The 13575-nt window shown below is 44.4% G+C and overlaps 1 protein-coding gene across 1 annotated transcript in view; it reads left to right on the plus strand.

Moving 5' to 3' along the window:
• Nucleotides 1-13575, plus strand: part of snx19b (sorting nexin 19b) — a 223150-nt gene that overhangs the window by 193076 nt on the left and 16499 nt on the right. Inside the window, exon 10 of the mRNA XM_085967945.1 lies at nt 5216-5303. Coding sequence (XP_085824071.1) covers nt 5216-5303 — 88 coding nt within the window. The remainder of the gene's footprint in view (nt 1-5215; nt 5304-13575) is intronic.

The raw sequence follows: 13575 nt of genomic DNA on the forward strand, positions 1-13575 counted from the left end.
ATGCTTGGGTGCTGAGTGTTCTGCTGTATGAGATGTGGGAAATGGGAAACTAAATACTGTAAAATAGCATCTGTCTGCTTGTAAACAATCGTACTACAAAATGCAGAAGGAAAATACAAGTCTTTGAAATAGCAAAAAATGTTCTGCAGAACCTTCACAGCTGATAATCTGTGAAATTTTATATGTTTGTCTTAGAGTCAACAGCACTGTTAACACGGGCCTGTCAAGTCTTACACATCTTGAGTTCAATTATGAGGTATTTTTCTCTTAGAAAAGGACACAGTTCACTTTATTTCAATGGGTTTGTAATCTGTTGCATTCTTTTTGATCATCAAAACCTCATTTCTGGCCTTTCACTGATGTTAGCACTGATTCTAGCTGATGGTCTGGTACACTACTGTGTAAAAACAGCATCTGGTTTGCTACTACAAAAGTCTGCCGCAATTATCATTCTTAATTTTTGTTGACTTGCTGCACAATTTACTGTCGTAGTGTGCTGGTGGCGACTGACCTCTCCAGCAAAGATGTGCGGGACCATTCCAGTGGTCATTACAATAAAAGGTTTAACCAAGTGGAACTGGGGATCTTTTCCTCGCTGTAGAGCTTTATCCTCTCACCGCAAAACCTGATTTGGTGCAGTGCCTTTGCTAAGCAACTGAAAATTTAAGTTTTAAATACCACAGGGATTGTGGTTTTTGCATGTGGTTCTAACATTAAAATCCATCCCCTTCCCTATGACAGAATCTTAATTTAATACCAGGACATTATTTTTTGCAATGCCACGACATCTATTTAAAATGTAGTAGAATGTTGCCCAGCACACTGGAGCATAAAGCCTGGGGACAGAACATTTTGTTGGTGACATTTTTAAGTTCATCATGGAGCCGAAAACAAAATAAAACATTTTAAGTTCATTAACACGTCAGCTTCAGATTTGTTTTGATATCTGAATAGGAAATCTAACATCAGTACCACAGTATTTTCATTTTAACAAGACACCATCTTCTCTCAGGAAAAAAAAGACATTCTGTGCTTATTATGGGATTCCTTTTCTCATGGGCAGTTATAACTTATTTTGAAAGTTTACCAATGTTTCATCGATAGATAGAAGGGTCAACATGCAACAGTGGTAGCACTCTCGCCTCTGAGCCACAAGGTTATGGGTTCAACCCCACTCCAGGACTTAACACATAATCTAGGCTGATACTTCAGTACAGTATTGAGGGAGTGCTGCATGGTTGGAGGTGCAGCCTTTTTGGATAAGAAGTTACTAAGGCCCCATATGCCTGTTCAGGAGGATGTAAAGGATCTCATGGCACTGTTTGAAGTCGAGCAGGGGACTTCACCTAGTATCCTGGCCAACATTTATCCCTGAAACAACATCAACAAAATCAGGTTAACGGGTCATTTATCTCATTGCTCTTTCTGGGGCATCGACGCATATGTCTCCATATCAGCGACTACACTTGAAAAAAAAATTGCAGCAAAGCCCTTTGGGACATCCTGAGAACCTGATAGGCACTTTATGAATGCAATTTAACTCATTTATACATAACCTTTATATGAAGCTAAAATGTCTTAAAATAGATGAAGCAATATACAAAATGCCAAGTAAGTAAGAAACTGCAGTCATGGTACATAATGAACATAAGAACATAAGAGTATAAGAAATAGGAGCAGGAATAGGCCACTTGGCCCCTCGAGCCTGCTCCGCCATTCAATAAGATCATGGCTGATCTTGGGCTCAAAGCCACTTCCCTGCCCGCTACCCATAACCCTTCACTCCCTTATCTTGCAAAAATCTGTCTATCTCCACCTTAAATGTATTTAATGACCCAGCCTCCACAGCTCTCTGGGGCAGAGAATTCCACAGATTTACGACCCTCTGAGAGAAGAAATTCCTCCTCATCTCAGTTATAAAAGGGCGACCCTTTATTCTAAAACTGTGCTGCGTTCTAGATTTCCCCACAAGGGGAAACATCCTCTCTGTATCTACCTCGTCGAGCCCCCTCAATATCTTATATGTTTCAATAAGATCACCTCTCATTCTTCTAAATTCCAATGAGTATAGGCCCAGCCTGCTCAACCTTTCCTCATAAGTTAACCCCCTCATCTCTGGAATTAACCTCGTGAATTGTCTCTGAATTGCCTCCAATGCAAGTATATCCTTTCTTAAATAAGGAGACCAAAGCTGTACGCAGTCCTCAAGGTGTGGTCTCACCAATACCCTGTACAGTTGTAGCAGGACTTCCCTGCTTTTATACTCCAACCCCTTTGAAATAAAGGCCAACATTCCATTTGCCTTTTTGATTACTTGCTGTACCTGCACGCTAACTTTTTGTGTTTCATGCACAAGGACCCCCAGGTCCCTCTGAACTGTAGCATTTTGTAATCTCTCTCCATTTAAATAATAATTTGCTTTTTTATTTTTCCTGCCAAAGTGTATAACCTCGCAGTTTCCCACATTATACTCCATCTGCCAAATGTTTGCCCACTCACTTAGCCTGTCTATATCCCTTTGCAGGTTTTTTGAGTCCTCTGCACAACTTGCTTTCCCACCCACCTTTGTATCATCCTCAAACTTGGCTACATTACACTCGGTCCCTTCGTCCAAGTCATTAATGTAGATTGTAAATAGTTGGGGCCCCAGCACCGATCCCTGTGGCACCCCACTAGTTACTGTTTGCCAACCGGAAAATGATCCATTTATCCCGACTCTCTGCTTTCTGTTAGTTAGCCAATTCACTATCCATGCTAATATATTACCCCAAATTCCGTGAGCTCTTATCTTATGCAGTAACCTTTTATGTGGCACCTTATCGAATGCCTTCTGGAAATCAAAATACACCACATCCATTGGTTCACCTTTGCCCACCCTGCTCGTTACCTCCTCAAAGAACTCCAGCAAGTTCGTTAAACATGATTTCCCTTTCATAAAACCATGCTGACTCTGCTTGACTGCATTATGATTTTCCAAATGCCCTGCTACTGCTTCCTTAATGAAGGACTCCAGCATTTTCCCAACGACAGATGTTAGGCTAACTGGTCTATAGTTTCCTGCTTTCTGTCTCCCTCCTTTCTTAAATAGGGGTGTTACATTTGCGGTTTTCCAATACGTTGGGACCTCTCCAGAGTCCAGGGAACTTTGGTATATTGCAACCAATGCATCCACTATCTCTGCAGCCACTTCTTTTAAGACCCTGGGATGCAGGCCATCTGGTCCAGGGGACTTGTCATCTTTTCGTCCCATTATTTTACCAAGTACTATTTCCTTAGTGATAGTGATTGTCTTTAGTTCCCCCCTACCTGTGGCCCCTTGATTATCCATTATTGGGATGTTGTTAGTGCCTTCTACCGTGAAGACAGATACAAAATATTTGTTCAGAGTCGCTGCCATTTCCCCGTTCCCCATTATTAATTCCCCCTCATCCTCTAAGGGAGCTACCCTCTTCCTTTTTATATACGTGTAGAAGCTCTTACTATCTGTTTTAATGTTTCTTGCCAGTTTACTCTCATAATTCATCTTCTCTCTCTTTATTAATTTTTTAGTCATGGTGCATTTGGTGCAGTAGGTTTGCAATAATTGCATTTTTAAGAAAAAAATATTATGCATCTACTGCTGTCTTTTCTGAATACCACCCTGTGATTTTACAGAAAGATGCCAGTAATAAATACCTAGAAATACTGCTGTGGCAGTACAAGGGTGTGACTAAGAACTTTGGGGGGAAACTTACTTCACCTGGGCGCTAAATTTAGCGCCCGGTGAAAAATAGCGCCTGTGATTGGTAACTTCAGTTTTAGCGTCCCAAGACGGAGGTGGCACGCTAATTCAAGTGCTCCACTTCCTTCTTAGAGCGCTAACCCCAAATATCGGAGCTGTGCGTTCTGCAGCGCTACACACTGGGCCACGTAGCGCTGCCGCATGGAAGGGCTCTTCCCCTCATTAATAATAATAATAATAATAATAAACTTTATTGTCATTGTTAGTGCACAAGTGCAGTACAACGAAATGTAAGCTTGCGGCTCCCAAGAGTGTACATTTTGATTAAGACATTTAACATACATTTAGCTTGTAACATAAACATAATAAAGTGCATTGGCAGATGTGCAGGCTTTAGAGTTTATTTGCAGAGTTCAATAGGATGACAGCCCTGGGAAAGAAGCTGTTCCTAAATCTGGTCGTTCGGGTGCGAATGCATCTGTAGCGTCTCCCAGATGGCAGGGGGGTGAACAAACTGTGGCTGGGGTGGGTAGGGTCTTTGATGATGGTCAGTGACCTCCGTAAACAGCGTTTCTGGTAGATGTTCTCAATGGTCGGTAGCCGGGTGCCGGTAATGCGTTGGGCAGTTTTGACTACCTGCTGCAGGGCTTTCCGGTCATAGGAGCTACAGCTGCCATACCACACTGTGATACAGTTCGTCAGGATGCTCTCTATTGTGCAGCGGTAAAAGTTAGAGAGGATCTGGGGTGACAGGTTACATCCCTTCAGCCTCCTTAGGAAATATAGGCGCTGCTGGGCCTTCTTCACCAAAGAGGAGGTATTGAGGGACCAGGAGAGGTCTTCTGTGATGTGGACTCTGTGGGACCCTACCTGGAGGAGCGGGGAGCATGTTTACTATTTTATTTCAGTTTCTTGAAATAGTGAGTCCATTTTAATACATTTGCTTAATAATTGTTGGATATTGTCGTTAAGGGTACCAAAATGTGTCTCTGCTCCTGTTTAGAAAGGTAGGAATAATCACAGATGTATATGGGAAGCATTGATAATGATTGGGAAGGATTTAGGTGGCAGAGATGCCCTTCTACTTAGCTCAGTCGTGATCCTTGAGTTATTGAAGCTGGGACTTAAATTCCACCCACTTAGTACGGGTGTATATGAATTTGTAAATACTGAATGTTCTCCAGATTATTGATCACAATGTTTTCTAAATTTTACATAAAAAAATGATAGATCTGCCAGGTTTTTAAAATCATTTCTTTTGTAATAAAAATTCTTAGTGCAGGAAGAGAAGTCTTACAAGGGTTAAGTTCTAAAAGTGTATGTGAGTCTCCGCTCACGAGCCTCAGAACTATGAAGATTCTTTGCCAATTATGTATTTACTTTCACTGAAATATCACCAACGTTTTAATAGATGTTTTCTTTGGCTAAGAGTAGCTTAATTAAGGCCCATTACATGTTGTTTGATTATATGCCTTTTCTATTATGTTTTGACAGCTCTGGTTACTGAAGTTCTTGGTGAGGAGGGTTATAAGAAAAGTTGGCAGCTAGTGTTGGAGTCTCTGCAAGATCCTATGATAAACAGGTTGGTCCAATACAGAACTCTAGCTCTGCAGTGCTCCGTTCTCCATGTAGCTACAGGTAGGCACACAAAGAATCGATTATTGGCCAGGACAGGAGGGAAGTCTTAGAATCCTTTATATCCACCTGAACCAGTAGACAATGCCTCAAAAAAGAAAAAAAAGACTTGCATTTATATAGCCCCTTTCACAACCACCGGACATCCCAAAGTGCTTTACAGCTAATGAAATAGCTTTTTGAAGTGTAGTCACTGTTGTAATGTAGAACATAATGTAGAACAGTTTGACATCTCATCCAAAATACAACACACATTCTTCTAAGATTGCCCAAATATGGAGGGTGCAACATACGCAAGAAATGTAATATTTTACAGATAGATAAATGTTATTTCATTTCATACACTTTTGTATAATTACATATATGTGTGTATTTGTGTGAACAATGCCACAGCAGATCTACTAGTAATATATTTATTTATGTAATATATATGTGTAAAGGTGTTTAAATAATTACAGGAAACTTTCTGGTATCCGGCACTGACGGGACCGAGCTGGTGCCATACCATCAAAACTGCCGTAGAAACCAGCGCTAATGTTAAAACAACTCCGTGTGAATCAACAAACCCTGTTGCTTAGCAACAGCTTCAAAACAGTCGGCCGCAGCTTAAAAGTGTCTCTGTAGCTAAGCAACAGCTTCAGCTAGACCTTGCAGAGCCTGACTGGAAAAAAAAAAGCAACGAGAAGTAAAAAAAACTTATAGGAAACGGCTCCTGAATTTTGCCGGTAGATAGAGCTTTCCGGACATTTAACCTCCGGTTAAACGAAAGTTTCCTGTAGTGTGTTTGACGGTGATATTTTTATTCAAGAACAGTAATTCTGTTGTAAAGGTACATGTTATGTTAAAAGAACATGGTTTAAAGGTCAGCACCTACAGTATTGTAAGAAGTGTGAGAAATAGCTCTTGTTTGAAGATTTGGGCATCAATGCTTGAGACAAAATCAAACTCACAGTCACATCAGCCAAACTGTGCAGTACTAACCAATTTTGCAAAATCACAATTTATTGAAGGAATTAAAAAAAATCAGAATAGGATTTATTTTTAGTTCTTACCGATAAAACTCAAAAACAAAGCAACATAAAATCAAGTGGCTGTGTTATAAAGATCTTCAAGGTACTGAGTCTTACGGTTTTTAAGAAAACCCATTCTTCATTACTGTTAAAGTGTTTCAAGAAGTTTTACAGCACTATAATCATCAGAGAAAGAAAGGAAGAGGATGATGTCCAGGCAGGGAGTTTGCTTTTCCAGCGGTGGAAATAATTCTCCGAGCAGAGAAGTCCCAGTGGATATTTGATACAGTACCTTACAGCAGAGAGGAACTGCCACTGGATAAGGTTACTCTACAGAGAGCACTTAGATGATGTACCTCATCACTTGCCACAAGCCACCCACGTTTAAGTAGAAGTCAAAATACAAAGTTACACTTTCTGTCATTTTTGTTTTACTGTATCATACCCAACACTAATGAGTGCTTAACCCGTTCGAATCACATTCCTTTGTCTGCTCCCGCTTTGCAGCTTTACGTTAACTCAAAAACAAGCACTGTCTTCTTGACAAAGCTTGGGAACATCATTTTGCTGTTGGGAACAATGCAAATTAGAAAATTAGCTTTCCACATAACACACTTGATCCTAGCTTTATAAAATTTAGAGTGCATCATAATGATGCTATTGAGATTAACGAGTTTTAAAGATGTTGATTATTCGACAGGTAAGTATTAGTTGATCAGTGTCTTTGGAAGACCTTTCTGACCTGCAATTTATTTTGTATTTTCATTTACAGAGCTCCTCCATGTAGGGTGGATATTAGCTGGGGGATGATCTTTAGGGTTTCTGTCCCATAAGATTGTGAATTTGTTTCCTGATTCTGTATACCAAAGTGACTTGTTTCTAAAGGTACATTTTTATATTTAAGAGTGTAGGACTACTTAAAAGTACATTGAAATAAGATACTGCACTGTCTGGCCTTGAGTACAACAAATAAGTGAACTAAGATTTGCAGTTATGAGCAGTGTTCCCTCTAATTCTTTTTTGGGCCGTGCGGCCCCTTTAATGTGCTGCGCAGCCCATTCAAAATTTCGCTCATTTGCGCGTTTTTTTCCATTTAAAAGCCGGTGAGCCGGCTGCGCGGGACTTCCGGTGTGCTGCGTGGCCGCGCAGCTTATAGGGAACATTGTTTTGTCCATACCAGATTCTCATAACCAATTTGTTTTTGAGTAAGCTGCATCTCACCGAAGATATCTACATTAACAATGTGTTAACAAAATCAAAGGTGTTAGAGAACTGCAAAATACTTGTCAACTTCCCTCACTTAACAAATTGCAATCATACAAACACTAGACATATACCAAACTAGTTTTACATGGCAGGAATGATTCAGTAAAACCTGCACAGAATTTATATTTGATCATTTGAGTAAAGCATGACGTAATGCGCCCGATTTTAATCTCTTTGCTGTCCGTTTTCCGGTGTGAATGGGGTGGCAACACAAAAATTGACTTACTGACGGCTTCCCATCTGAAACCCAGCCACAAATTAGACAGCCAGTGCTCCCGATGGAAACAAGCAGGAACTTCATTAAGCTAAGCAAATTGGGGTCTTAAGACATAAAGCACTGGGCCTGCCCACTATACAAAGCAGTAAACAGCCAGGACCAGGATCACTTAAAGGAATTGCTGGAAACACATTATTAAATTAAGGGTTTTGGCAGTTTTATGGCTTCAGCTTTATGATAATTAACCTCACTACCCCTTCCTCATAATCCTCTGCCTCTTTATTAATGCTCTCCATTGTCTCACCCACTCTGGATCTGCCCAGCCCACCACTTTAACCCATTGCTGCAGGCCCATGATCTGAGGATGCCTCGCTGGATTTCCGACCTTTCCAAAACAGCGAGCTGCCTAATAGCACTGGAAACGCATAATCACCTCTCCAATAGAATGCTAACGAGGCTCGACCATCAAAATGTTTCGGGCTTTTCACTGACGATATCGGGCGGGTGGCCTGATTGCTCTTCCCGATGAACACTAAAGGTGAAAATTAAGGGGGGAAAATTGAGTTGCGCGTCCCGAAAAAGTTAGCGCCCCCACGGCCGAAATTCATCGGTAGCGCCCCAAGAGGGAAGCGGGGTGCTACTGAAAGCACCCCGCCTCCCTCTTGGGGCGCTGTGAGTGAATATCGTGGCGCTGCGGCACGTCAAGGCACGGTACTGCAGGCCTTCCTCCCCTTCTTAAAGGGGAGGGGTCTTGCGCAGCGCGACCCGGGGCCCAGCTGGGCCACCAGGGTTCAGAGTGCCGACAAAAGAGCCCGGCACTCAAGAGAAATGCTGGGCTCACGGAGCGCAGCCGACCCTCCGCGGTGAGGCTTCAGAGGAGGCCGAGGACGGCGGAGGGGGCAGGTGCTGGCAGCCGGCCAGCAACAAAAATGGCCGCCCAACACCTTCCCTTTAATTAGCGCCGCCCCGGCCGCAGGTAGGCCCCTCTGACCCCATCGGACATAGCATCCAGCGGTAAGTCAGGGGGCGCTACCGAAGATCACGGCCGGGGTGCGAGCGGGGTGCTGCGCACGGCGATGACGTCCTCGCCGGTGGCGCAGCGCCATGGGAGGCGCAAAGCAACCAAATTTTTAGGCCTAAGACATTAACAAAGAAGTCCTAAGGAAACCCAGACTAAGCTGCAATTAGAATCCAATCAAGTTCAAATTATACTAAATTTACTTTTCATAAAAGTTGACTCAAATGTTTGGTAGCAACATTGTCTACTTTGCCAATCCTTGTGAGACCAAAGAAAGCTGCATTTAATTTTTTTCTACAGTATCTTGGCTACCTGTAGGTGCTATTAGCAGTATGGAGAAGTCTCACGGGACTGGATAATAAGAGCGAATGCTGCTGTGCAGGATTTATTTTTCAAATGACCCCTAGCTTATCAGACATTAAAAAAAAAAATCTCATGCAGATCAAAGTTCCTGGAGCCTCGTTGTCTTTTTTTAATTGGAAAAAAAATTACAAATAATCTGTATATTTTATATTTAAAAAAAATATGGTTTGAAATTAAACATTCAGTATGTTGCACATATTTTCTAGCACCAATCATCTGTTGGATTGCAATTAAACAACACCAACATAACCATAAATGGGATTATATTGCCTTAAGTAGTGCTTTTCTTGGGGATTATACTTTTTAGGGTTCTTTTAAATAAAATCAATAGGTAAAGCATACCTAATACATGCTATTATGCCAAATCAGGTTGTAGAATTTCAAATGTTGACCATAGTTCAGTTCCCATCATTCTCCCTTTATGTGTACCCAAACTACATCTACATATATAAAACGATCCGTCCGTCTGTATGTCTGTCTGTCTGTATGTATGTCTGTCTGTCCGCTATATACTCAAAAGTTATAGAGCGTACCTACAAATATGTTATATCAAAAGAAAGTTTATGATTAGGGGAGTCTCATAGGCGTATTTACTTTTTGGTCAGACAAAAATTGTTCGGACAGTATACAAAAAACGTTCAAAAATCTGCTCATTAGCGGTTGACCAATCCTACCACTCATTAGCGTTGAGTGACGTGATGGTTGACCAATCCTACAGTTCAGTGACCTGATGGTTGACCAATCGGTGCGTCACGGGGGGCCTTTCATTCCGTGTGTGGGCGGGACCTAATCCTGCAGCCTCCCGAAACGTAGCCGCCATTTTTTTCACTGCATTTACTCAACAGCGAGCGGGGCAGCTGCGGCAGCCCGCCGGAGCTGGAGGTGAGTTAGGGTCACTCGGGTCGGGCCTGACAACCGCTCGGCCCGAGACACAGAGCAGGGGAGCGGCCGGCCATCAACCGCGCGGCCCTGTAAACTGCCGTTTTACAAAAAAGCCTTGGCAACGCCGGCCCCCCCCCAGCTAGTTAACTTATGTAATAAATAGATGAGTTTTGTCTTCTTTATTGTTTACTGGGCCCCAGGTTTAATATGTCCAGTTAGGATCTCCAACAAAGAGCAATGTGATAATGACCAGATAATCTGTTTTAGTGATGATGATTGAGGGATAAACATTGGCCAGGACACTGGGTAGAACTCCTCTGCTCGTCTTCGAAATAGTGCCATGGGATCTTTTACGTCCACCTTAGAGAACAGATGGCACCTCCAACAGTGCGGCACTTCTTCAGTACTGCACTGAAGTGTCAGCCTAGATTTCTGTGCTCAAGTCTCTGGAGTGGGTATTTTCTCTGGAGTGGGTATTTGAACCCACAACCTGCTGACTCAGAGGTGAGAGTGCTACCAACTGAGCTGTGGCTGACACTTGGATATCAGTGCAAGTTCAAATTTGCTTAACAGACAAAAAGTCTGCAATCATCTGGCTCAGAGGTGAAAACAGCATTAAGCTCTTAAGGCGAATAATGTGGCTGTTTCTTCCTCTGCCCTCCCATATTTTTAGTCCCAATCTTCTTCATAGCAAGTCATTCTAACCCAAGCAAAACTTCAGTAGGTGATGATTTAATGAATCATACAATCCCTGTAGAAATCCAGAATGGTGTCCAACATACCCACTCAACAGTCAAAAGCTCAAATCTAGTGATTTTAATCATTCATTTTTGCGCTCACACTGCATGATGATAAAACGGGGTAACTATTCTCTGCTTTTCCCACACCTACAGGTAAACTCCAGATTGTCAGTAAGAAATATTTAAATATTAATAATGGCTAAAGGCAATTTTTGTTGAAAATGGGAATTAAAGAGGATATTGCTACAAAATGAAAACTGCCATCAGAGCAGTGACTCCATTGTATCAAGGTACCTGATCCCTTTCTACCTCCCTGGATTTCTCTTTCTCCCTCTCACAAGAAAAAGGGACAATATAAATTGTCTATAATAATTTTACCGCTAAGAAGAGGACAGTTATTTGGTTGAGGGAGAGTGATAAAAGTCTGTTCAAATTTATTGCCTGTTGGACTGTTGTTTTTGGTTAATAATAGTGCCTCACCAGAAATACTTTAGATTAGAGACCCCGGCCCTTGTCTATCAGAAAAATAACTAATCAGTAATATACAAATAATCTATCTATCTATATCTATATATATAAATCGGTCGATCTGTCTGTCTGTCATTCTGTCATTCTGTCTGTCATTCTGTCATTCTGTCTGTCATCGCGTGTGCGTCTTGCGGGTATGCGCTCGAAAGTTACAGGGCGTACCGATGCGCGCGTTACCTCCAAAGAAAGCTTACGCTTCCGAGATGATTTTAAGCGTATTTACGTTTCGGCCGGGCTAAAATTGCGCCCGCGGTATCCCAAAAACCTTCAACATTCCGCTCATTAGCATCTCATTATCCGCTCATTAGCGACAGAGTGACCTCGAGCTCGACCAATCGTACGCCGGGTTGCTGGCGTGTGCCGCCGGGCCAATCGGTGCGTGTGTGGCCGGGCTTTATCGTTCTGAACCGAGGTGAGTCGCCGCCATCTTGATTCCAAACTTTTCCTTTCTTTTTCCCGCTTTCTGCGTCTTAAAAAAAAAGTTGCTTTTAAAACACATATTGTTTTTTAAAAAAATGATTTAGAAAGTAATTAACTTATCTAACCTCATTAATTTTCCTACCTTTCCCCGTTTTTCCAGGTAGGCCTAGAAGCCTCGGCGTCTCCTCCGCACCCACGCCCGAGCTAGGCACTTCCCGGCCCCACTCGAAGGCTGGAGGGCCGAGCCTCAGCCCAGCGCCGCTAGGGTGCGCGCGCAGCAGGAGCTGAGACGCGCTGTCTCTCTCTGGCTGGCCGGGGGGCGGGGCTTGCTGAGCGTCAAGCGTTACCCTGGCAACCCCGGCCGGCCGTCTCGCACAGCCGCAATCGGCGGTCTTCACCTCGGGGGGGGGGGGCGGCCGCGGCCCTCGGGGGGGGGGGGGGCCGCGCGCGCAGCAGGAGCAGCTGAGACACGGCGTCTCTCTCTCTCTGGCTCGGCCCGGGGGCGGGGCTTGGTCAGCGTCACGGTTACCCTGGCAACCGGGCCCGCCGGCCGCCAGAGAGAGACGCCGCGTCTCAGCTCCTGCTGCGCGCGCAATCGGCGGTCTTCACCTCGGGGGGCGCGACCCGGGGGGGGGGGGCCGCGACCCAGGGGGGGCCGCGACCCTTGGGGGGGGCCGCGACCCTGGGGGGGCCCCCGCCCTCCGTCCCCGCCCTCGCCCCCTCCCTTCCCGCCCTCCCTTCCCCGCCCTCCCTTCCCCCCTCCCCTCCCCTCCCCCCTCCCCTCCCCCCTCCCTCCCCTCTCTCTCTTCCCCCCAGTCGCTCTCTCTCTTCCCCCCAGTCGCTCTCTCTCTTCCCCCCAGTCGCTCCCTCTCTTCCCCCCAGTCGCTCTCTGTCTTCCCCCAGTCACACTCTCTCTTCCCCCAGTCGCTCTCTCTCTTCCCCCCAGTCGCTCTCTCTCTCTCTTCCAACAGCAACATGCCCTCGAAAAAGCCTTGGCACCGCCGGGCACTTCAGCTAGTCTATCTATATATATATAAATGGATACATCTGTCTGTCTGTCTGTCTGTCTGTCTGTCCTTCGGTGTGCGTCTCTCCGGCTATGCACTCGAAAGTTATAGAGCGTACCTACACGTGCGTTACGTCAAAAGAAAGCTTACGATTCCAAAACGGTCGTAAACATATTTACGTTTCGGTCGGACAAAAATTGCGCCCGCGGTATCCAAAAAACGTTCAAAATTCCGCCCATTAGCATCTCATTATCCGCTCATTAGCAATAGAGTGACGTCGAGGTCAACCAATCGTACGCCGGGTCCCTGGCACGTGCGGTCGGGCCCTCCTACAGTCGAGTGACGGGACGATTGACCAATCCTACGCTTCGGTGACCTGACGGTCGACCAATCGGTGTGTGTGTGGGCGGGCCTTATCGTTCTGAACCGAGGTGTCAGCCATCTTGATTCCATTCTTTTTCCCGCTTTCTGCGTTTTTCTTTTCAAACCTACATTTCCAGCAAAAAAAAATTGCTTTTATTAAATTGTTTTGAAAAAAACTTCATTCATTTGTAAATATTTTCTCTACCCTGAAGATTCTTTTTCCTACCTTTCCCCGTTTTTGTAAGGCCTCAGAACCTAGGCCTCAAAGCCTGGGCCTCTCCTGCCCAGCCACGCCCGAGCTAGGTAATTGTCCCACGGCTTCTGCTAAGCTCCCCCCCGCCCCGGTCCGTCACGTTACCCGGTGCAACGGCGTCAGCCACGAGGGTCACGGGACATACACAGGGT

This window comes from Somniosus microcephalus, chromosome 26 (assembly GCF_052327205.1).
Source record: "Somniosus microcephalus isolate GS21.2 chromosome 26, FLI_Smic_1.0, whole genome shotgun sequence".
Lineage (NCBI taxonomy): Eukaryota > Metazoa > Chordata > Chondrichthyes > Squaliformes > Somniosidae > Somniosus > Somniosus microcephalus.